The following is a 25,123-nucleotide window of genomic DNA, read 5'->3' as shown; positions in this document are numbered from 1 at the left end:
AAGGTGAAGACAGGCAACCAAACCCCCAGGTGAGGTTGGGATTCGGTAGAAAAACTTTTTTTCATTTTCCTAGGTCACCCAACTATTACCAGCAATCACAGAATCTTAGAATCTCTGATCCGAAAATAGTTTTCAAGCTTGAACGTCATGACAAGTAACCCCCTGCAGCGATTCACCAGCCTCTCTTTGCGCATCTACAGTGGCAGGACGTTATCTTTCAAAACCTTTTTTGGGTTAGCTCTGGATGCTTGAAACATCCTTTCTTGGTGTGAACTATGAAATCTCTCCTCGCTTTTTCTGTTTGACCTAGTTTTGCTCCGTAACTTGTCCTAAGCAATCTACTCTCTTCAAACATTTGAGGTTATCCCGTCTTCACACCTGCTCTTGACCACATGCAGCACCACCAGGTTCACTGAAGAGCTCATCATGAGAAGAGTCCAATCCTCTTTTGATCACTTTCCATGCAGCCTACTCCAGTTGCCTTCAAACATACGGTACGAAAAAATTGAACTTTGGTATAATCTCACACATACTCAAGTGGAACTCAATCTGATAGCATTATTACCATTTCCCCCTTTTCTTTAGAGACTACCTTGATTGCAAAACAAACGCTACTTTTGTACTCCCTTCAGCAGCATATATACTAAAACAAACACTACATCCTAAAATTTCAAGTAGTTTCTCTTTTCCTTCTCAACCATACTTACACCTCCATGTCTTGAGTATTTTCCCTATATAGATGATCGTGCCAATCTCTGAGCCAAGTAAGACCGTTTCAAGCCAGTATTCTAGATATAATGGTTGAACCTGGATAATAACGACTCCCAACATCTTTCTGTACTAATTATGGTTCCATTCCATAGATGCTCCTCTCATTTACTCCCACCAGCACCACTGAGCACTACTCTCTACAAATGGAATCGAAATGGAATTCCAAACTTTGTTGTTGTCATTTACTTCATTCTCCTTCTCCAAAATTTTAGAATCTCTCAAGAAAACTTGTTCCTTCTGCCTTTTGTAGGCAGTTCCAATGGGCAGGGAAAAAAGCAAATAGGATGCTAGACAAATTGCATGCACCAAAATCACCCCTGAAGAAACAGAGCTAACTATGCCTGAAATACTAGCTTCCTGTGACCCCTCCAGTATACACAATCTTCCAAAAATTCAGATTACATTTAAATCTCTAGCCCAAATAGAGTTTCTGGAATCTATCATAATTAAGCTCTTTGGGAATTCTTTAGGAAACACATTAAATACACTTCTTAGAGTTTGGTGAGGTCAAGTGAGTAAAACTACATATAGGTGAGAGATAATAAGAAATGACAACTTATCACACATCACCTTTACTTCATTTCTAAAGCCCCCATAGTTCCTACAAAAGGCAGTGATTGATGGATGACTTGGGGTTGAAAAAGTGTTCAGCTAGACCTGCATCCTTACTAAAACTGGCTGAGAATGGGTTATCTGTGAGAAGAAATGAGCCTCACTCTGAAAACCTGGAACAATCTAGTGCCTGTATCACTGCAAGAAACTTCTTAAAGACTAAATAACCCAAAAGGCAATTCTGTGACTGCTCAAGTTTCCTGAACACCCAGTAATGTGCCTAAAGGCAGTATTGTCAATTTCCCATACTGTCCAACAAAACTGAGCTATGCTCACCTACAAAAGTCAGTACCAAGAAAACCTTGGTTTTAATATAATGGAAGCTATTCTCAGGGCAAATGCTTCCCTTCTGAACTCTGTCTTTGCTTTTCTAACATATTTAGACTTTTTGACAACACTGAAGAGCCCTTATCTCTATAATAAGAGTGCAGGAGACAGACACAAAAGCAAAGACTAATAAGGCAAAAAGCTAATTTTTCAAAGGCATTTAACTTTACCTTCCTTTCCCCCAACCCTGCTAAATACTGAAACAATAAAGTAGAAAACAACTCTGAATCAAAAAATGAATTACAATTTCTGTCACTGGTATTAGCATGCTGAATTTACACAAAGTCATTTTCAAAAGCTATTTCCACACTACCTGCCATTTTCTCCAAGAATGTCTACAGATCCAAAATAGATCCAGTAGCAAATCCACATCTCTATTCAGTCTTACCTTTGTTCATGCATTTATCTAAGCAACCATGGACAGAATCATTTATTCTTAACTCTGCACATTCACAGACAGACATCAGAGGTCTTTTTCACGTAAGAGGTCAGTGAATGGATCGGAGTACATTAGTCGCGCTTTTTTTTTCTTTGAAATACTATTTGGCATTTGTTAAATGGAAGGGAAAAAATATTTCACTGTGTTAAACGTTTAAGCTTCACTAAAAAAATAATCACTATTGAGTTTCTCAAAACAATGAAAACCTCAAAATTAAATATGTTACAAGCTGAAATGCTATTCCAAGTGCTGCTTGGTTTGCATAAACAGATTTGCCAAAGACTGAAACAGAAGTAATCAAGAAATTCCCAGTCTCCAGTGTTCTCTTCTTCCTGAGCTTGGAGGCTGAATGTGATTCCAGCACAGGTGGGATGCAAGAAAGAGCAAGCTACAATATTCCTGGCCCAGCAATGGGGTAGCCCCAGAGGAAGCCAGGGACTGGTGGTCTCTCGTGGATGGCTTAGGGAAAATGACAGAAGACAGCTTCCCTGTACCTTCTCTACCTGGAAAAAGGTTAATCCTGCCAGAATGCCAGAATTTTTCAAGAGGGCTCTTACGTACCCTGACATATTACCTGAAAGTGCATACAAGCTGCTCCCATGATATGGTCCGTATTCAGCAAGGTCGTGGTCATTCTCAAGCACCACCCCCCCCCCCCAATGAAAAAAGAAAGAGCAAGTCCTCTGGGGCAGACCACTGGGCAGACCCCTGGGCTGATCTGGTGTCTGCATCTTTTTGATGTGATTATGGTTACCAACTCCTGTCCAGCTTGTGCACTGGGCTTCCTCTCTGGTAGGATTCCATGGCTCCTACTAGCACACAAGTGTAAAGACTTTCTGCTTTCCAAGACCTCCTGGCACCTACCTCTAGACCAGGACCCCAACGGCAACTTGTGGCTTTTGCCAGGCTTAGTGACGCCAAGCCACTGGGAAAGGTGTACATTTTCTTAAGGGCCATCTTCCCCTCATGGCTGCCTATTTCTATCTAGGTTTAATAATACAAAATGAACAGCTACAGCTTACTGAATGCCTATTGTGTGCCATACACAAAAGCAGGCCTTCAAATCTCACTTGCCTGGACTCATGGGATCATTACAAAATCAAAAATAATTGTCACCATTTTACCTACAGGGAACCAGCAACTGGAGAAAGGTCATGAGCCCCCAAGCACCCACCTTGATGGCTACATAGGATGCAGGGAAGAGGAGTTAGGGAACAGGGTCTGCCCATGCTGGGATGTCTTAAAGGAAACTCCTACATGAAGATGCGACCCCAAAGGCCTGTATCCTCAGTTTAAGAGTAAACAAAAAGGAGACAAGGCTTCCACGAGGCACAGAAAGAAGACCTTCCTGTTCAGACATTGGCACAGGCAAGAGGGAAAGATCTCCTGTGAGAATTCTTCAAGAATTATTTGATGAGAGTTCACCTGGCCCATCCTAGGTTTGCAGTTTGATTCTGAGCAGACTTTAAGATCTGAAAACCTTTAAGGAGATCATGTAATGTAAGGTGGCCCTGGATGGTCCTGGCACACACCAGGACTCAAAATGTCACAGATTCCCAGGGAAAGCAATCAACTGTAACCAAAAGAGTGAGTTCAGGGGCTTTGTTCTTGCCCTGACCTTCCCCCTCCAAAAGCTACTATACGCTCTATGTGCATGTTTCACTGCCAAGTTACCATCTGAACACACATTCCTCTCTTCCATTTGCCCATTGTTCTCACTGATCCCTCCATCCCCAAATTCCCTCTCTCCATTAGTCATTCCTTCTTTATATCTTGTTTCTCTTTCCAGTCCTCCCTTCTCCAACTGCATCAGTTATGATGCAACTTTCAGAATATGAGTTTGAATCCCAGTTCTGCCATCTGTTGTCTTGGGGAAAGTCACAGAACATTCCTGGAACTCAGTCTTCTCATCTGGGAAGGGGGCTAATAAATCAATCCCAGTTCACAGGACTGTTGTGAGGTTTAAAGTACAGGGAATATAAAACATTTAAGCATTATATCTAACACATAGCAAATACTCAATAAATATTACCTAGTACGACTGACTTTCCAGCTTCTTCCAAATCAGGGGTTGACAAATTAGGGCCCATGAACTAAACCTGGCCCACACTTCCTTTTCATAAGGCCTGCGAACTAAGAATGATTTTTACATTTTTCAATGGTTGCATTTTAAGTGATTAAACAAGTATATACATAATATTTTCTATTTTGCCTCTTGGCCTGAAAAGCCTAAAATCAACTAGCTAACCCTTTGCAGAAAAAGTTTACCAGCTCTCCTCTTATCGATTATTACACATTCCAAAATTCTGCAGTGAAAATGGAAGTCCTCGGTTTTCTAATTATAATTCTATTCATGGTTTGGAAGAAACAGACTTCTAAATCTTCCAAAGTGCCAGAGGCGGGGTTTAGAAGGTGGGTGAAACCATTTTCTGCTTGCAATTGCCCACAATTAGATATCTCCAGCCTCACAAACGCCCATTTTACATAATACTGTTTGGAGGTCAGAGCTCAATGTGGCTCCTAGATAACATACAGCTAAAAAGGGAAAAATGACATCCCCTGCAAAAGGAAAGAACAAGAAAGAAAGGGGCATCGTTGAAGCTGGGAAACCACAATCACCTGAGACTGAGTGGCGTATTTCTCATTCCAAAAATTTGGTGGCAAGCTAAAATATAATTAACGCTATTGTGATCAAGCTGCTCCAGACAATATAAAATACAAGCCTCTATATACCACAAGCTGGGAAGGCAAATAATTGGCTGCAATTCGCATTTCCACTGTACGCTGAAGTGAAAAGTGCATGTTTCAGCTCTCAAGTCCCAGGTTCTCTTACGAAAGTGTTCTGTCTCTCCTTTCCAGACAAAAGGGGACTTAGCCAAAAACCTAGTTTGAAAGAGAAACCTGATCTTCAGCAGCACAACCATCGGGTCCAAAACACAGCCCTACCCCCCTGCCCGAACACTTACCTACCCACCAGTTTTTGTTTTTTTTTTTTCCCCTGTGCCATGGTTGATGGCTGGGAGCAGTCATAGCCACTGGTGCAACAAGATTAATGTATCATTTTCACGGTTATTAAAATTCTTCCTTTTGCAGAGCATAATAATGTCTCTTAAGCCCAGCCTAATTCTTTCTTCACCCTAGGCCAGGACTTAGGTCCACAACTGATTGGTATCATAACAACGGCACTAGCCGCATTTTCTATTTATTCAGTGCCTTTCTCCACAAGGCTCAGGGCTTTTCATTATGAGTCTAAACGTTATATATTAAAGCCCATAATAATTTACATTTTTGTGTCCGCCACTCAATATGAACAGCTTCTGGGAGAGAAATAATGTCTTGCTCATTATTGCCTCCTTTGTGCCTGACGCAGTACCTGGCAAGTAACAGATCCTTGAAAGATGCCTGTGAAGTGGATGATCCATTGCAAACACTCACAATTATAAAACCGAATGTGTGAGAAGGCAAACTTTGCCTCCTCCACTATTTAACTCAGGACCAGTCCCGAAATGAATCACATCTTAGAAATGTGACATAACGCCTTCTGGTGACAATCATCTGTTGCTAACAATGGCTCTTTTGTCCCTTCTGATTATTGGCAATTATTCTGACATCTAAAATGCATTAGCTTATGAGCAGCAGTACCTCTGACCATATATCATCTCAGTGTTACTAGTTTGATGGCCAGCACACAAATTCCTTTTCCTCTCCCAGGGCCTCTTTCTTCCAAACATTCTTCAAGTAAACATCTTGATGCAGCCTAATAGTATCAAAGAGCTAAACGGTTATGTTCACTATAGGTAGCCTTATTTCAAGTAAGAATAAACCATTTCCACAGTAACATACTGCAAATGCCAAGGCTAAAAATGTTTCCATTATAGCATATCACTGGAAATTCCAGATAGGATGGAGAAAGAAATGAAACATCACAAGTGAAATTTAGATACCTACTTTTGCAGTCATCTTGGCCAAAAGCTCTTGCAAATCCATTATTCCTTGCACCAGGCTTAAGAAATCACTGCAAGTTGGACAAGCTCAATAGAGAAAATATAAGAAATGTTGATAAAGTGCTAATACAATAAAGAAATTTTTACAACAGTAGTTGCTTGGCTATGTCCAAGGCTTTTTGCTTTTCTGGTTAAGTATTACATTGCAACTGGAGTGAAATCACCCCGGATTTCAGGTCTACATCTTTTCCTTTTATTAAGGAGAAGAAAGAAAGGAACTGGAAAAAAGAACTGTTAACTGAAAAGGCAATGGGAAATTTTTAAATTGAAATTAAGTCCTCATTGTTACTGAGATACAACTGAAAAAATGTGAATTGTTGTAAAAGTGGAGAAAGTAAACTCACATCTAAGCCCAGCTATTTAAATCATTGTTTACTATAAATACTAGCATATTAAACCTATCTTCCTCTATCTACAGAACCCCAACTGCTAACGTACTTTTTCTTACCTTCAAATGGTAATCCTATCAACACAAGCTTTTTTAAAACTTCAAAGACACAGAACTATATAATATAGACAATAACTTACCTCCCTATTCCCACTACCTCAGAAGTCAACATTTTTTACACTTTGTGTGACATGTTTATTATCAGTGAGTTATATAATATTAAAAATTCATAAATGCTTCAAGCTGCTACTTACTGCGATTTAGGTTCGGACATTGAGTTATGTATCCATTTGGCATAAAGATGATTTTCCCATCTTGGATGATTCCCTTGATAACAGAAGAGAGAGGTGGTGATCAAGATTATAGTTACCAGTTCCAATGGCCGCTGTGCAGTCATATGCACATGTTTTTTAAAACACTGCTATCTTCATTCAAAAGGTAAGTCTCCCTTAGTCCACAATGAACTACTACTCCAAACCATCCTCCTCCAGACATCTTGGAAACTACATTCATCTTGAGAAAGCTGTCATTAGTTGCCACGAGTTGTTGCTAATGACATTACAACACTAAGGATCTACCAGTGACTGTTCTTAAACTATTAGACAAGGGGACCTGGGTGGCCCAGTCAGTTAAGCATCCAACTCTTGATTTTGGCTCAGGTCATGATCTCGTGGTCCATGGGATCCAGCCTCAGGTCAGGCTCTGCACTGACAACACTGGGCTTGCTTGGGATTCTTTCTCTCCCTCTCTCTCTCTGCCCCTCCCTCACTCAATCAAAATAAATAAGACATTAAAAAAAAAAAAAAAACTATTGAACCAAAAAGGCACTGATGCAATAAAAATTCCTCCAAAACCTTAGTCCTTCTGGAACATTAAATTTTGCTGACTTAGAGGATTTTTTTAAGCAGCAGTGAACAATAGAAACATATTAGACTAAAAATTTAACTGATTCATTTAATCAAGGAAAGAAAATTAGACATGGAGAGAATTGCTTAACAATATTTGTTCTCTGCTGATTATTATGATTTTTTGTTGGTGAGTCTTAAAACTTACTCAACATCTCACTGTAAAAAGTGGCCTTTTAATCCTCTAACTTAGTCAGGAAGAACAGCCCTGATTTAAGAAAGTCATTGGGGTTGCCATCTTGCAATGTAAATACTGACTTGGCCTTTGGATTTTTTTAAGTCGAATATCAAGATTCTGGTTTTAGGGATTTTTTTTTTTCTTCCTGAGTTGATGGAAGAAATGTTACAGAACAGATGAAAGATGTGGGACCTAGTTCAGAATACTGAGATTAATCCATAAATAAAATAAAGGCCTAAGATCATGCCACAAGTCTTTAGAGGGGGTTTACATTTATCTGTTCATCTTCTAAGCAGAAAGTCATTAGCAAATGCTGTTTTCTGCATCCTATTTCAAGGTAAATTATGAATGGGAAACATTAACAGAAATAACAGGATCACACGACCTCTCCCTCAGAATTGGATACATTTTCTAACTGCTTCCTCTTCGAGGATGATGGAGTATTTGTGATTACAAGAGGAGACAACCACCCCACGGGTGGAAGTCCCTGCCACCAGGTCCTCAATATGAATTCATAGACTCTAGCAGGAGGATTCCAGAGAGCAATTGATAGAGCACCATGGAAGTCAATCAGCTTCTTGCTGGTACAAAACTGCTCAGTTTCTCAAAGCAAGCTAATGCCTCTAAGTACCCAGGATACTTTTCAAACACATTTGAAAAATACGAGAAAAGCATGGGATTGGAAGTCAGGAGACCTGGGCTCCAATTCTGGATTCATCTCGAGCTGAGTGAACTTGAAACAGTAAGTCAACCGCCTTCTCTGAGTTTCAGTTGCTTCATCTGGAAAAAAAGCCTGGATGCAAAAACTAAAGATCCTTCCGACATTCAAGTTCTCAGTCCGTGAAACAGGCATCCAAACTGAAATTGTCACAATTTAGTTTCTATGCTTTCACTACCTTTCAAGTTAAACAAAAAATTAGAAAAGCTGTAAATTTCCATCAAAGACCATTACAGAGAATGCAGCGACACATTAGACAACATCTGTCTGATCTGAATAGGTTGAATATGGATAAATTCATAGTAATCAACTATCCAGGTATGCTCAGGATTTACAGTTTTCAGGACACAAGACTTCCAGTGCTACAACAGACTCCTGGGCACACGGGGACAATTGATCACCCTACGAGACATGAAAGTGAAGAAAGCACAAGTACCAGGAAGGATCAGGACCATCTATTACCTATTCATCAGAAAAGCCTACAACATTCATGGAAATGGCACTGAGAAACCTACGGCACGCTTGTCACAGTATTAATTGCCTTTCTAAGAACGAATGGAAAATACATTTGAAAAGGATACCCCTCCACTCACTCTGTAGCAACATAACTTAGAATGTACATCAGTTTTCCTTTTCCTAGTTTTTTAAAGTGAATACAGACTTTAGTTACACTGTAAATTACAAATGGCCTCCCCCACGCCTTCCTTCTGCCTGCCTCCATCATCACTTCTGCCTTTCTACGTTTAACCTGAACCACACAGGGGTGTTACACAGATTAGGTCAAGGTCAACGGTGTTGACTTGATCGCAAACAGAAATAAGAGCTGAGGACTTCTCAATGCCCATTAACACCAAAATTCAAAGCACTTGGTGTTTTTTTCTAAGGAAAGGCAATCAGGGTCAGCCCAATAGTGGCATGAACACTTCTTCTTGCCAAATAAATCAAGATGGAAATGTGATTTATTTGAATGGATGTAATTCTATGCTAGACTAAAAGAAGGATGGCAATACACTATACAATACCAACTGTAACCCAAAGAAGTCTGAGCATGTATGTGTGTGTGTGTATGAGTGTGTGAGTGAGTGTGTGTGTGTGTGTGTGTGTGTGTGTATCCATCCTAGCACCATCCCCAGAACAAGCACCAGAAGGTCTTGGGCATTAAGGTGCCATATGAACTCTTCCGTACCTGGATGTTTGTCAATAAAAGCAGCATTTGCTAAGCATGGGGTTTTCTTCAGAGAATGAGAAGAGTTTCATAAAGTATAAGCCTATATAGAAGCTCAGTCTTATCTCTCACAGAAAAGTCATCTATGAGGATTTCTATAGATAACATGCCTTCAAGTGCTGCAACTTCTCCCAAAGATGAAATAAGAAAAAGCAGAATTTCTATTAGTTCTTATTTAACTTTAAATGTATTTACACGTAACTGAAAAAAGGCAACTCTAGTAGGGCATGTATTAGTTGACCTCACTTGATCTCATTTTTTCAGACCTATGCTGTGTTTCACATCTGTCATGGCAGTGTTTCTCAAACTTTGAGTGTCTTAATAATCACCTTGAGTAAACACCTTGAGTTTGAGTAATAACCTTGCGTTTAACATTCAGACTCCTGGGTTACCCCTGAAATTCTGTTTCAGTAGGATTGGAGTGGGCCCTGGAACCTTGATTGTTAAAAGCTACCCAAGATGATTCTGATGAAAAGTCAAAAGGCCCCACTTTGAAAAACCTTGCTCTTTTGTCAGTCATTTGTAGGTTTTCTTTGGGGGGGGGAGGGGGTGGAGAGGGGCAAGGAGCAAGAGGGTTTACTCATTAAAAGATCACAGTGGTGAAAACAGCATCCACATCCTAATGTATGAATAAAACCTCAGTGATTTGGAATCGAATACCAGTCAACAGAATTATTAGATTATAGACACCACGAAGGCAAAATCATATTTTCATCTCTAGGTCCCCTTGTACTCCCTGTTGCAGTATATTTCACATAGCAGGCACAAAAAACACTTTAAAAGCATCAAATTCCTAAAACCTATTAATTATATAATATTGAACAATATTTTCAGAGCTGGTACACCTGTAAATTATCTTGTAGGGTATCAGTTTTTTAAACTAGGGATACGAGGGCACCTGGGTGGCTCCGTTAAGCATCAGACTTTGGCATAGGTCATGATCTGTTTGTGAGTTAGAGCCCCACATGGGGCTCTGTTGTCAGCACAGATCCTGTTTCAGATCCTCTGTCTCCCCATCTCTCTGGCTCTTCCCTATTCACATTCTCTATCTCAAAAATAAATAATAAACAATTGGGGTGCATATTAGAATTTTAGAGATTAGGGAGAACATCATATAAATTTTGAAAAAGCTTCTGAGGTGACTTTGATACACCCAATGAGGACTCCTGATCCAGGGCCATATCACCTGGTCATTTGACCTATGAAAAACCTAAGGCTTTGACACTAAATAGCTTTCCTAAAGGACACCTTAATCCTAGGCCATTAACTACAGGCCTACTAACTCCATTACCAGTGCTAAGCCATTCCAACATGGATTAAGAAGAAAATAGATCATTTGAGAAAGTCTCATAGTTACATGAGCTAACAAGATGTTGTTACAACAAGGTCCTGTTATCAAAACGAGGTTCTACCTTAATTGCTTTAATGGATACTTAATCAACTGCACATAAATTATTTGCATTAGATGTAACAGTTTGCTGAAATAATTTTTCAGTGCTGGCAAACAGAGATCCTTTTAGGTAGCCAGTATCTTCCTCTGCAATCTTATTTACACTATTAATTTGCTAAACAATCCGTTTTTTCATCGGTCTTGCAATGTTAAACTTCAGCCAAGCTGAGAGTCTAAATAAATCCCTAAGATGCAAAGCCCAAATTAATAAACTTTTACTCTTAGTACCGATGGAAAGAGGAAAAATGGATAATTTTTTTTCTTTGTTGAAACCACCTGTTGCCACCCTCTACCTCCTGTACTCAGCTCACCATGCACTGCAAAATAAATTTGCACCAGGTAGGTTGTACATTATGAGTTTTTGTTTCGGGAATGAATGCCCATCATTTCCATTGTTCCAAGAACACTCCTCATTTCACAGGAAGAAATCTACGAAGATGCAATAAAGATTAGAAAAAATTATACCAGTAGGACCCTCTTCTGTATGGAATAACTAAGATTAGGCAAACCCTTCTAACATTCAGAGCTTTCTGATAGAAATATAAGCAGCTTTGCCACCAAACAAATGCTAATTCTTTTTTAAAGCTCTTATTTCCCTGCAGATCTCTGTTTACATTGAAGAAAATGGTTCTCTTTTTGTATGCTAAAACATTGAAACAAATTGCTTTGAAAGGGAAAGGGGGTGGGGAGAGTTCCTGCTGGGCATGTAAATATATGGATGAAGATGTGTTCTGTTTATAAACTGGCAAGGACCCAAGCTTTGGCAACAGGCTGACAAAAAGTAAGACCTGAGAAACTCACAAGGAAGATTTTCAAAATGCAACCAATTATGTATTTCTGCCCTGAAGACAGTTAATAAAATATTCCAGCTTGCATAAAAGCCAAGAAAGACACTTGTCGACTTTCATTACGATCAATAAAAACTGTCAGCTCATTAGCATATCATTAGCTGTCCTGCTGTTTCCAAAGTCTTAATGCACAGAAATATTAATCTACAAATGTATAAGATTCCCCAGCTCTGTGACTTTGACTTTCTGCATGAAAGGAAAAATAAAAATTAGAGAGGGAGGAATCCAATATAGCTTCTTTTCCTCTGTGCCTATAAACATATGTTTACCATCTGTGGAATTATGGGAACCAGCTGAGGTAAGAAACAACAGCTGTGGCATTAAAAAAAAATTGTAATCAATTTCACTTCCCACTGACAGCTCAGCTGTTAAGGAGACAGTGATGTCCAGGTAAGGGAAAGGTTTCAAACCCAAATCCAAGGGACACAGAGAGAGAGAGAGACAGACAGACAGAGTGAGTCTTGGCCTCAGTGAATGGCCTTGGGATGGAAATAATGTAAGAACACCCAAACCACTGAAGCATCCTGTAGCTCACGGTGAGTCACCTAAACTTGTTCTTTCTTTACCCTCTGAATAATAACAGCATAATCAGCTCAGAACTGATCAAAAGGAAATGGAGTGGTAGTCAACCATCTCAATAATGAAAATCTTTGACAATCAGAAGATTCAGAGAAGCCTGTCACTACCAATCACCTATTTTCTCCGATGGATGCTATCTTGAAAGGAAGAAATCCCCACCCTGTGTTCTGGATCTCTGATGGGAATCACCTCATGCTAAAGGCTCCTGGGCCAGACACCAAGTGTGATTTCCTCCCCCTCTTTTTCAGCAGGAGCACTTTTACTGCACTATCCACAAGGATCCACCAGCACCCAGAAATTAGGTTTGACAAAGGAGGAGATTTTGCTTTTACTTTGCCTATGAAGCAACATATTAATATTTAAAACAGAGAATGATGTTATTTTAGCCTAAAAATACATCTATATGTATTTAACCTAAAAATACAATACTAAGCGTATTTAGTTCTGGAGCAATAAAGCAGGTGTGGTTCTTGGACCCAGGAGGCAGCTTTTACAAGATAAATATTAATTAGAAGCCTGAAGATAGCCTCACTTAAAGGATGCCTGCCTCTTTTACAGAAAGGGTGATTTCTGCAGCAGTGGATTGATCAAGATAATGTTTCTATAAAGAGACACTGACATGTTACCCTTACCAGTGCCATCTCACCAAAGGATGGCCAGAAGCACTGACTGACAGATAAAATTCTACGGGGGAGAGGAGTTTTGAAAAGTTCCTTCGAAAAAGCCATTTGATGAGGCTACTTTGTTGGACAACAAGGAGAATCACATTGCTCTCTAATGAGAGGATCAGGGTGGAACTGGCAAACCCCTTCTGGTGCTTCTCACTGGTACCTTTGGGCTGGAGCTCCAGAAAAAGACAACAGGGTGTGTCTCCTCCATGGGATGCTGAGAAGTGAAATGTGTTCACCATCTAACAGTTACTAGAACGGGGTAAGTAAGCCTAAAAAATAGATGTTGAATGAATGAATGAATGAATGAATGAGTGAGTGAGCATAAGCTCGACGGAGGGGGGGAAGGCTAAGTTTAAATCCCATTTCTATCACTCACAAACTATGTAAGACTGACAAGTTGCTCAACCCCCAGGTCCCATTGTCTCATCTATACAGTTCGGATAATAGCTACCTCATTAGGATGCTCTGCAGATGAAACGTAATTAACAGAGAGAATATATGTAGGGCAGACAAGATAGAGAATGCAGGAAGCATTCAATAACTGTCTACTCTTCCACCACCTACAACCCACCTCTGCAGCAAAATGATTCAGTCTATGAACACTCCTTGTGTTTTCTGCCTGTATCAGGTAGCTGGGCTCTTAAGCACAAGGTTCCTGACAGCTACAAGGCAACACTCAGCAAGCTTACCACTCTCTCTCTCTTACTTAATTACCAGCTCCTAACTGAAACCGAAGTCCCTCAAAGGCAGGAAAAGTGCCAATCACTTCTACAATGCAGTGTTAACGTTAAGCACACAGCGAGTATTAAATGTGTAACCAAGAAAGGGGGAGGATGCGTGTTGTAACCCACTAAGCGTTAAGTGCTTTTAATATGTATTCTTATATAATCTGCATTACTTTTGTGAGAGAAAACTTGGCCACTCTGCCAGGAATATGACAGATTTGTAGTCTGTACTTCAGAGTATGTTGTCTGCCAACCACATACCTTGTACTATTCTCTATTTTTTTTTTAATCTTTAGTTTTGAAAGAGAGACAGAATGGGGCGCCTGGGTGGCGCAGTCGGTTAAGCGTCCGACTTCAGCCAGGTCACGATCTCGCGGTCCGTGAGTTCGAGCCCCGCGTCAGGCTCTGGGCTGATGGCTCGGAGCCTGGAGCCTGTTTCCGATTCTGTGTCTCCCTCTCTCTCTGCCCCTCCCCCGTTCATGCTCTGTCTCTCTCTGTCCCAAAAATAAATAAACGTTGAAAAAAAAAAAATTTAAAAAAAAAAAGAAAGAGAGACAGAGTGGGGCGCCTGGGTGGCGCAGTCGGTTAAGCGTCCGACTTCAGCCAGGTCACGATCTCGCGGTCCGTGAGTTCGAGCCCCGCGTCAGGCTCTGGGCTGATGGCTCGGAGCCTGGAGCCTGTTTCCGATTCTGTGTCTCCCTCTCTCTCTGCCCCTCCCCCGTTCATGCTCTGTCTCTCTCTGTCCCAAAAATAAATAAACGTTGAAAAAAAAAAAAAAAAAAAAAAAAAGAAAGAGAGACAGAGTGTGAGCAGGGGAGGAGCAGAGAGAGAGGGAGACACAGAATCCGAAGCAGGCTCCAGGCCCCAAGCTGTCAGCACAGAGCCCGACGCAGGGCTCAAACTCACGAACCGTAAGATCATGACCTGAGCCCAAGTTGGATGCTCAACCGACTGAGCCACCCAGGAGCCCCAACCTTGTCCTATTCTAAGCACTTGCTGAATAACACAGACCCAGTTCTCACTCTGGTAAAGCTTACAATCTAGTGTGTCACTAATAAACACCCATATGAGTTATATTCAGGACCAACTACGTAATTGGCAGAGCCCTTTGTTCAAAATTTATTGAAATGTTAAAGACAGCAGCAGCAGAGAATGAAGCCCATCACGGGCCTTCTAAGTTTAGCACCCCATGGGACTGCACAGGTCAACTGCCCATGAAGTCAGCCCTGCCTGTACTCGAGACCACACTAAAAGTGATGAAGGCAGTGGAGGCAGTGTCGTGGGAAAGCGTGTGGTAGTGGTAGAATGATTTCAAACGGATTCATCTCCCGGTACCCACATTTTTCTTTCTGCAGCTCACAATGGTTAATTTCAATGGTCTTATCTTCAAGTCCAGTGATGCTCCAGCCTGCCCAAATCTTTCTTCTAGTCAATTTCGCATTTCAGTTGTACTTCTTAGCTGCAGACTATCTGTCTGGCTCCTTTTTATAATTCCTGTCTCTTCATGGATATTCTCATGTATTCATACCTAATTTTCCTAACTTCTTGGTTCTTCATGTCTGTTTTCCTTTATAGCTCCTTAAGCCCATTTAGTATGGTGGTTTTAAAATCTTATCTAGGGGCGCCTGGGTGGCGCAGTCGGTTAAGCGTCCGACTTCAGCCAGGTCACGATCTCGCGGTCCGTGAGTTCGAGCCCCGCGTCAGGCTCTGGGCTGATGGCTCAGAGCCTGGAGCCTGTTTCCGATTCTGTGTCTCCCTCTCTCTCTGCCCCTCCCCCGTTCATGCTCTGTCTCTCTCTGTCCCAAAAATAAATAAACGTTGAAAAAAAAAAATTTAAAAAAAAAAAATAAAAAAAAAATAAATAAATAAAAAAATAAAATAAAATCTTATCTAGTAAGTCCACTGTCTAGGCTTGCACAGAGTTGGTTTTTGTCTATTTTATTCCTGTGAATGGCAATACCTTGTGATTTTATTTAAACACTGGCCATTTGAATACTATAGTGACTTGAGATCTAGAAAGAGAATTCTCTCCCTTCTCCAGGGATTCCTGGGTTTTGGTTTTGTTTTATTGTTGAATGCTCTAGCAGTGCATTTGTTAAAGGACTTTCCCAATTTTTTTTAAAGAGACTATATTCCTTATCTTGCCTGGTCCTGAGCTTGTGTTCATATAGTTTTTAGACTGACTTCCTTGAATGCTAGAAGGAGAAGGGGGGGGTGCAGAGTAGCAAAGGGAGAGGAGTGAAGGTGGAGACAGGGAGAGAGGGAGGGAGGGAGGGAGAGAGAGACGTAGGGAGAGAGGAAGGGAGAGAGGGAGGGAGAGAGGGAGATGGAGAAAGGGAGGGAAATAGAAGGAGGAAGGGAAAGAGATACTGGATGCCTTCTCCTTTAATACTTAGACATGCTTGCACTAATCCTGGAGATCAGCCCAAAGACCCAGCTTAGAGTGTCTGAGCCTTTTCTGAACATGTATTTGGCTTTGGACAATGCATGTGCACTTTCTATGCACAGGTGCTGTTCAATACCATGATTTCCCAAAGACTCTCTCTCCTTAGCATTTCATCCTGGCTTTATGTGGTCTATTATGTGTCAACAGCACTTCTTTCCTGAAGCAGCTGCAAATTATTTGTTACATTTGCAATATTTTCAGGCAACACCTGCCACTTTCCTGACCCAGAAGAGTTCTTAGACAAGTGTCTCATACCAGTCCTTCAGGTAGTTCCATACAGAATGGATATACCTCATGATATGTAAATAAGGTCTCCGCTCCCTCCAGAATCAGGGACCACTGTCCCACACTGAGAACACAGACCGACAATGAGATGCCACTGAGCTATGACCAGCATGAGGCAAGGATAAAAAGATATCACAAAGCTTTCCTACTACTTTAATGTTGCATTTATTCTTGATTGAGAATTTACTTAGTTTGCTTTAAACCTTTGACTATTTTCCTAAATTTTAACAAAATTGGTTCTGACAATTCCTGCTTATTTTTTATGTTTCTACAGAGGGACAGAGGCTCAGAGCTAGCTGCCTACAATGCCATTTTGCAATCATCCAGCTACCTATGTTAATTGTTGAACATATATTACAGTTTGTGATCATTCTAGAGACCAAGGTAAAACTCTAATGTAGACCATCATCAATACATGTTACTATGTCTCTGCAATAATATTTTGAAGTGTTCCCAGACTTGGGAACCAGTGCTGTCCTTCATTTCAGACCCAAGTCCCGAAGGAAAGTGTAGCTTCACCAAGAAATAACTAACTACAGAACAAGAAAGAGCATTAAATGTGAGTCAGTTTAGAACTGAGACATCTGGACAAATTTCCGTGGATTCTTAGAAACAAGGAAAATAAGGGAACGTGGAAAAATCATGCATGTATATATTCAGATGTGTGTGTATATAGGTATATATACTTATATGTATATGTGTGTGTGTGTGTGTGTGTATTGACTTTAAAGATTTATTTTTGAGAGAGAGCACACACATGCACACAAGAGGGGTAGGGGCAGAGAGATAGGGGGAGAGAGAGAATCTCAAGGAGATTCCACGCTGTCAGCACAGGGCTCTATTTCAAAAGCGGTGAGATCATGACCTGAGATAAAATCAAGAGTGGGTGCTTAACTGACTGAGCCACCCAGGAACCCTGTGACATGTTTTTTTTTTTCTTTTAGTATCTAGGACATACAAAAGAGTTGAAAGCAAAATAAAGCTAATGCCTGCAAATGTAGCACCCACCTTAAGAAATGAAAGATCACTATAGTTCAAGTCTTCTGAGTGTCCATCCTTAAATTTCTATTCCTTCCTCTCAGAAGTAAACTTGTAAATTTAGTGCTTATTCCCATGTATTTATTTTTTTACATATGTGAATGTATAAATAAGCAATAAATTGAAATGTCTTGCATTTTTAAATTACTTAATACTATAATTTTCTCCTGCTACTTTAATTTCAATGATTTTGGTGTTTATTTATAGGATTCTACCATTTATTTAAACATCATCCCACTGATTGAAAACTTTTTCTCCTAATTTTTTTACATTAAAAAAGCTCCTGTGAGGACTGTACATCATATCTTCTTGGCTACACGTCAAACTTTCTTCAATGTGTATACAAGTTGGGGTCATGTGTCATAAGATATGCATGCCTTTAATTTTATACAAAAACTCCCAAACTGCCCTCCTTAGTGGCTCAACCAATTCAAGTTTCCACCACTGTGGCTCGATTAACCTCTCCCACACTTAGCATCATCCTATTTTTGTTTTCATTTTTGCCAGGCTGAGGGGTAAGAAATGGTATTTCATGGTGTTTTTAGTTTGCATTTCCAAGATAACTACTGAAATTGCATTTCTTTTAATAAATTCATTGGCTATTCACATGTTTCCACTTTGGGAAACTGCCTTTTTATACCTTTTGCCTGATTTCTTATTGATTTATGAGCATCTTACTGATTTTAACACTTCTCTACTAGATATGCTCTACTAATTGATCTGGTTGCCCAGGTCATCTTTGAGAAACATATTCAACTTGTTTTATATATTAAATTTGTCAATAGTATCTTCAACGGCTTTATACTTATTATTGCTTCTTTCCCACCCCGTGATCATGAATATATGCTCCCATATTGTCTTCTAAAACTTGCAAAGTTCACACTTAGGTATTTTGTTTAATGCTTATTTATTTGGGGGTGGGGGCGGGAGGAAGGGAGGGAGAGAGGAAGAGAGTGAGGGAGAGGGAGAGAGAGAGAGAGAGAGAGAGAGAGAGAGAGAGAGAGAGAGAGAGAGAGAGAGAGAGAGGGAGAGGGAGGGAGGGAGGGGGGGGGAGGGAGGGAGGGGGAGAAAGAGAGAGAGAGAGAGAGAGAGAGAGAGAGAGAGAACAGGCACTGGTACCTAGTGGAGGGGGGCAGGGGAGGGAGGGAGATAGAATTCCAAGCAGGCTCTGGGCTATCAATGCAGAGCCCAACTTGGGACGTGATGCCATCAACCATGAGATCATGACCTGAACTGAAATCAAGAGTTGGATGGTCAACAGAGTCACCCAGGTGCAACACATTTATGTATTTAATTGTAATTGATTTTGGTGTATGGTTTCCAAATATATTAAAGCTTTTCCTGACAATACACACCAAAATCAATTACATCAATTAGTATATACATGAAATATTTAAAGCAGTGATTTTCATAACCATTTATTTATGAATACATCCCTTCCTCATAGATCAGGAATGCCAATTCAGTTATGTATCAAGTTGCCACAAATAAAAAGTCCCTTTCTGGCCTCTCCAGGCTATTCTCTTGATTCATGTGCCAATCCTTACATGGATATCAAACTGTTGATTGCTATAAGCTTATAATAAGATCTGAAAGCCATTCCTTTTACTTCTTCAGAAATATTATTGGTCTTTATTCTTCCATATCATTTTTAAAATCAGCTTGCAGATTTTATCAGAAAATAAAATCCTTTGGGGAATTTATTATAAGTTCATCCAATTGAGAAATCAATTTGGGTAGAATTGCCATTTTTAATCCTTCTCCAAGCACCTGTCCTCATTTAGGTCTTCTCTAATGATTTTTAATAAAATTTTATATTTTTTTCCATAATCATTATACATATATTTTTATCCTTAAGCACTTTATAAATTTTTTGATCTTATAAATGAAATATTCTATTTAACTGCATTTTGTTGATGCTACTTTTTTCAGCAATGCAATTGATTTTCTCTCTGGTTTTTATATCCAGCACTGTTTCAGAACAATCTTGGTAACTGTAATAATTTGTGAATTCTATTTTCTATGCAAACCATTATATAATTTCTCACTATTTTTTTTACTAACGCTTGTGTTTTGAGGTGCGCATGGGGACATTTTGGGGGTTGGGATTTGTTTTTCTGCCAGAAGGACCTACACTATCATGTTGAAAATAAATTATGGTAATAAAGATTCTTGTAAGATTCCAGATTATAACAGGAATTCTCTTAATATTTAAACTATAAGAACAATCGTTTTTGTATGTTTGCTTTATGCACACTTTCAGTTTAATGAAGTTTCCTTCGATTCCTATTTTGCTAAGAATTTATCATGAGTCAGTACTGAACTGTATCTAGTGCTTTTTCTGCCTCTGGAGATAACCATAGATTTTTCTGTTTAATGTGACTTGTATTAGTCGATGTATTGATAAAAGTAGTTTAGCATTGTTGAAATCACCAACTTGGTCTCACACACATCCAGACATACACAGCTAGATTTGGATTGCTAATTTATGCTATTTTTTTTTTTAGAATTTTTAATCTAATCTGTGTTCAAAAGTACATTGTATTATAAAACTCCAATTTTTTTTTTAATTTGAGAGACAGAGAGAGAGAGAGAGAGAGAGAGAGAGAGAATATGCATGAGAGCTGGGGAGAGGGACAGATGGAGATAGACAATCTTAAGCAGGCTTGAGGCTCAACCTGGAGCCTGATGCAGAACTTGATCCCATGACCCTGGGGTCACAACTTGAGCAGAAATCAAGAGTTGAATGCTCAACTATCTTCATAAATGAGATGGGAGATATTTTCACTTATTCTCTTCTCCATAAGGATTTATACAAGATAGGAATCATTTCCTTGGATGTGATAAAACTCCCCTGTAAAACTGTCTGAAGCCAGTGGTTGTTTGGTGGAGAGACATGGTAAATTGTGAAAATCGGTCACAATTCTTTGCTCTTTACCAGACTGCTACCCTGTGCAATGGGAATTTGTAGTATTTCCCATCAAAAGATGGAATCTATTTCCCATATCCTTGAGTCTGGCCTTAAAACTTGCTTTGGCCAATATAATGCAACAGAATACAATGTGCAAGTTTTCAGCCTGGGTTTCAAAAGACCCTACATATTTCTACTCCAGCTCTGGAAACCCTCATCAGCCGACTTATAAAGAAGATCAGGCTAGAATGCTGCAAATAAGAGATCACATGAAGGAGAGATGTGCCATCCCAGCTAAGTCCATTCCAGTATAGCCAGTCCCCAGAAAACCAGAAGCTGCTCAAACTGCATGAGTGAACCCTCAGAATACCAGAATCAGTCCTCTCAGCCCAACCCAAAGCACCAATGCACAAAATTGTGAGCTAAATACTTGCTGTTTCAAGCCACTAAGCTTTGAATAAACTTGCTTTGCAATGAAAGCTAATACAGATTTTGTATCATGAATTCCTTAGAATACTTTATTGATTCTAAGACCGTTTCATTTCCAAAGTCCATTTTGATAATTTATAGTTTCAGGAAATTGCCCATTTTTCTCTAATTTTCCATTTTATTATATAAAATCAATGATTAATTACTGTTTTAGTATTTGCAGTATTTTGTTTTTTTAATGCTTTCTCTCATTTTTTCTTGCTCAAATTTCCAGATTTGTCTTTTCAAATAATCAAATTGTGTTTTTCCAGATCTTGTCTATTGTATCCTACTCCTTATTTTCATTTCTATTCTTTTTTTTTTTCCTCAACATTTATTTATTTGGGACAGAGAGAGACAGAGCATGAACGGGGGAGGGGTTAGAGAGAGAGGGAGACACAGAATCGGAAACAGGCTCCAGGCTCTGAGCCATCAGCCCAGAGCCTGACGCGGGGCTCGAACTCACGGACCGCGAGATCACGACCTGGCTGAAGTCGGACGCTTAACCGACTGCGCCACCCAGGCGCCCCTCATTTTTATTCTTACATGTTTGTTTTTTCATGTCTTCTTTCTTTTATTTATTTATTTCCATTTGCTAACATCTCAAGTTGGATACTTCACTCATCGATTTTTCTGCCTTTTTGGCCTTTGTAGGATAGAACTAATTGGATAGTTTCTATTTTACTCTCTTACATATTTGCGGTGGGGGGGGAGCTTGCAAATTTTAAGTACATCAAACTTTCTCTTTGTAGTTATTTTATAACTTATTTAAGAAATATTTTTCCTACATCAAGGCCATAAAGATATTTTTCTATCCTATCTTTTTAGGCTTTACTGGTTTACCTTTCAGATTTGCATCTATAATCCCCCAGAATTGATTTTGCATGTAGTGGGAAATAAAGTCCAGGATTAGTATTTCCCCATAGGGATATTCAGTTGACCTAACACCCTGTAGTGAGAACACCATCCTTCCGGAGTATTCTGTAATGCTGCAATGTATATTTAAGTTACATATCAGGTGTATGCATCTTTAAAATTGTTTATTATGCAGTAACTTTGGGTGCCTTGAAGTTTGATCATGCCAGAGCATTCTACAGCTCCTTTTTCTTTCATTTGGCCTGTTTCTTTTTCTTTTTTTTTTTTTTTTTTAGGCATTTCACTACCAACATTTATGAATCCCTTTTTTTCCCTTCATTTTCACAGTTTTTGTTTAAAGTTACATAGAAGATTACTTTATTCTTGCATCTTCTCAGTTGTTTCTACCTCACATTTGCCCTTTTCCTTTCCTACGTTCAAGGATCTTTTTGCGGTCTTCATCCAGTTTCAGTCTAGTGATAGACCTTGCTAGGGTAGATGCCCACGTGGACACTGTGCCACCTGCCTTCTCTTGCTGTACTCATTCAATGGAGATGACATATTTCTCCCTGTAAACCTGGACTACTTTGCCAGTTTGCTGACCTTTATAGTGTCCTCACACAACCTGTGTTTCATCATCCTTTTCAGGTGGGCATGAATCAAATGTTGTACTTCTGTCTCAGTTCTTTGGAAGGAAAGGAAGACCATCTTTGTGGGAATTTGGGAATGTGCATTGAAATGCCTTTTATGGTCCTTGCTCCAGTCAGAAGTCAGAAAGGGACTGAACTTCCTTTTGGCCACTGGTGCTCCAGCAATGGCCATAAAAGCAAAAAATAAATCTTTATTTTGTATTGTTTCAATATAAACAATATACATCGGGATTGGAGTTTTATGAATCCAATATAGTACTCAGACTTTTACCCAGGAAGTGTAAATCACTTAATTTGTTAGTAAATATTATGCACTGGAATTATATCTAGTTTATATTAAAACTTTTTTCTCTTCTTGCCTTATTCTGGGTTGAACTTTATTTGGTAAAGCTTATTTATTTAATTTGAGAGAGAGAGAGAGAGAGAGAGAGAGAGAGAGAGAGAGAGAGAGAGAGAATGAATACATGAAAGGGGCAGAGAGAGAAGGAAAGAGAATCCCAAGCAGGCTCTCCCACTGCCAGTAGGGGGTAGAATTCACAAACCATGACATCATGACCTGAGCCAAAACCAATGGTTGCTTGCTTTACCAACTGAGCCACCCAGGTGCCTCAGGGTTCATAGAACTTTTTACAAATATCTCTTTCTCAAATACTTAAATGTGAGGGCACCTGGGTGGCCCAGTTGGTTAAGCATCGGACTTCAGCTCAGGTCATGATCTCACAGGCCATGAGATCGAACCCTGTGCCTGTTAGGTTCTGTGCTGACAGTTCAAAGCCTAGAGCCTGCTTCAGATTCTGTGTGTGTGTGTCTCTCTCTCTCCACCCCTCCCCCCCCCCCCACAGTCTCTCTGTGTCTCTGAAAAAATGAATAAACCTTAAAAAAAAATTTAAATCTGGAAGCAATATTTTTATTTTGGTGTTGGTGAATTTTTAACATGTGAACTTAATTTAATATAGTTAGCCAATTTCTCTATTCATTTTCTAAATACAGGCCTTATAGTACCTTAAAATCAGATAGCCCCAGCATTTTGTCTTGTAATATTTTTAGTTTTATTTTTTCCAAAATTGGGCATTATTATTTAATCAAGTAATGATTAAGGTTTGTGTATACTCCCCATTTGTTCACCAATTCCCCCTTGTATTTTGTATGTCTTTTCTTTTGCAAAGTTTCTTTAACGAGCACCTGTTGGTCATAAAACAGTTTTATTTAGCTATAAGTTCTTATCTCATGCTCATTCTCAAATGAGAATTAAGCTGGATATATGCTACTACATTTGGGAGTGATTTTCTTTGAAAACTTTGAAAAAAATTCTATTATCACTGTCTTCTGCTGTTACTGATTAAAAGCCAGCTGTTCCATATGTTATTCTTCTGTGGAAAATTTACCTTTTAGGAGCTATTGTTAGTATCTTTTCTGTGTCTTTGGGGGGGTTCTACTATTCCAGTAATATGTCTAAGTGTGGCTATCTTGCTTGTGTAATAGATTAAAATGGTCCAAACTTCTTCCCTTCCTCACATCCATATCCTTGCAACAATATACAGAATAGTCCTTCAAGAGATGGACTATGAGTTTGGCTCTTGGTTATGACTTGCTCTGGGCAATAAAATATTAGCCACTGTGTAAGGCAAGGCGAGCCTTGAAAAGTACTAATAAGTTCAGGCTTGCTGTCTTCTTACACTTGGACTCTTAAGACTGTCATGTGGATAAGCCCCTAGACCACTAGAGAATGAGAGACCATATGGAGAAGAACTGAGGTACACTAGTCAACAGCCAGCCTACAACCAGAGATGTCAAGAGGCCATCTTAGATCATCCTGCCCCCTGCTGATCTGCCAAATGACCACAGACATGTGAGAGCCCAATAGATAATAGCATAGCCAGGCCAGACCAGAAAAATCATCTAATCACACAAAGAATTGTTATGTAGCGGCATCTGGGTGGCTTAGCTAGTTAAGCATCAGACTTTGGCTAGTAATCTCTAATGAGATTATGAGATGAGACTTTGGCCTGTGAGTTCAAGCCCTGCATAGGGCTCTGTGCTGACAGCTCAGAGCCTGGAGCCTGCTTCAGATTCTGTGTCCCCTCTCTCTCTGCCCCTCCCCTGCTCATATTCTGTCTGTATCTCTCTCTCTCTCAAAAATAAAAAATAAAAAAATAAGAATTGTGATCTAAAGAAAAAACTCAGAAGCTTAAAAAATAGCTCAGTTTCTTGATAGACAACAATAGCTAATATATACTTTGATTACATTATAGTTGCTATAATCAGAATTAGTGTTTTATCAATTTTAGAGAATTCTTAGCCATCATACTTCTAATGGAGCCCATAACCCCTTCTAATTATCTTCTGGATTTTTCAAATATATATGTATGAATATAAACACACTAAACACATATGTAACATTTTTTTTCTATATTTCTTCTCTACATTTTAAGCTTTTTTCTATTTCCCTCTCTTTAGCTTCCCACTATTAAGGTAATTACTTTGACAATATTTTCTACTCTACAAATGCTCTCCCCACCTGTGTCTAATTTACTGTTTAGTGGGTTGAGGTTTTTTCTTTTACTTCAATACCTATATTGGTTATTTTGTTGCATTAAACATTTTAAAACATCAGGATTTTCAAAATTTCT

General features: G+C 39.4%; 1 protein-coding gene across 1 annotated transcript in view; it reads right to left on the bottom strand.

The window, feature by feature from the left end:
* The window catches only part of NELL1 (neural EGFL like 1), a 900,960-nt gene that overhangs the window by 700,185 nt on the left and 175,652 nt on the right, over window positions 1-25,123 (bottom strand). The window contains exons 6-7 of the mRNA XM_030333128.2: window positions 6,796-6,868; window positions 6,098-6,180 (exon numbers count right to left, since the gene is read on the bottom strand). Of these exons, the coding sequence (XP_030188988.1) occupies window positions 6,098-6,180; window positions 6,796-6,868 (156 nt within the window). The remainder of the gene's footprint in view (window positions 1-6,097; window positions 6,181-6,795; window positions 6,869-25,123) is intronic.

Source organism: Lynx canadensis, chromosome D1 (genome assembly GCF_007474595.2).
Source record: "Lynx canadensis isolate LIC74 chromosome D1, mLynCan4.pri.v2, whole genome shotgun sequence".
NCBI lineage: Eukaryota > Metazoa > Chordata > Mammalia > Carnivora > Felidae > Lynx > Lynx canadensis.
Note: the sequence above shows the minus strand (reverse complement) of the source record. Positions and strands in the feature narration are given on the sequence as shown.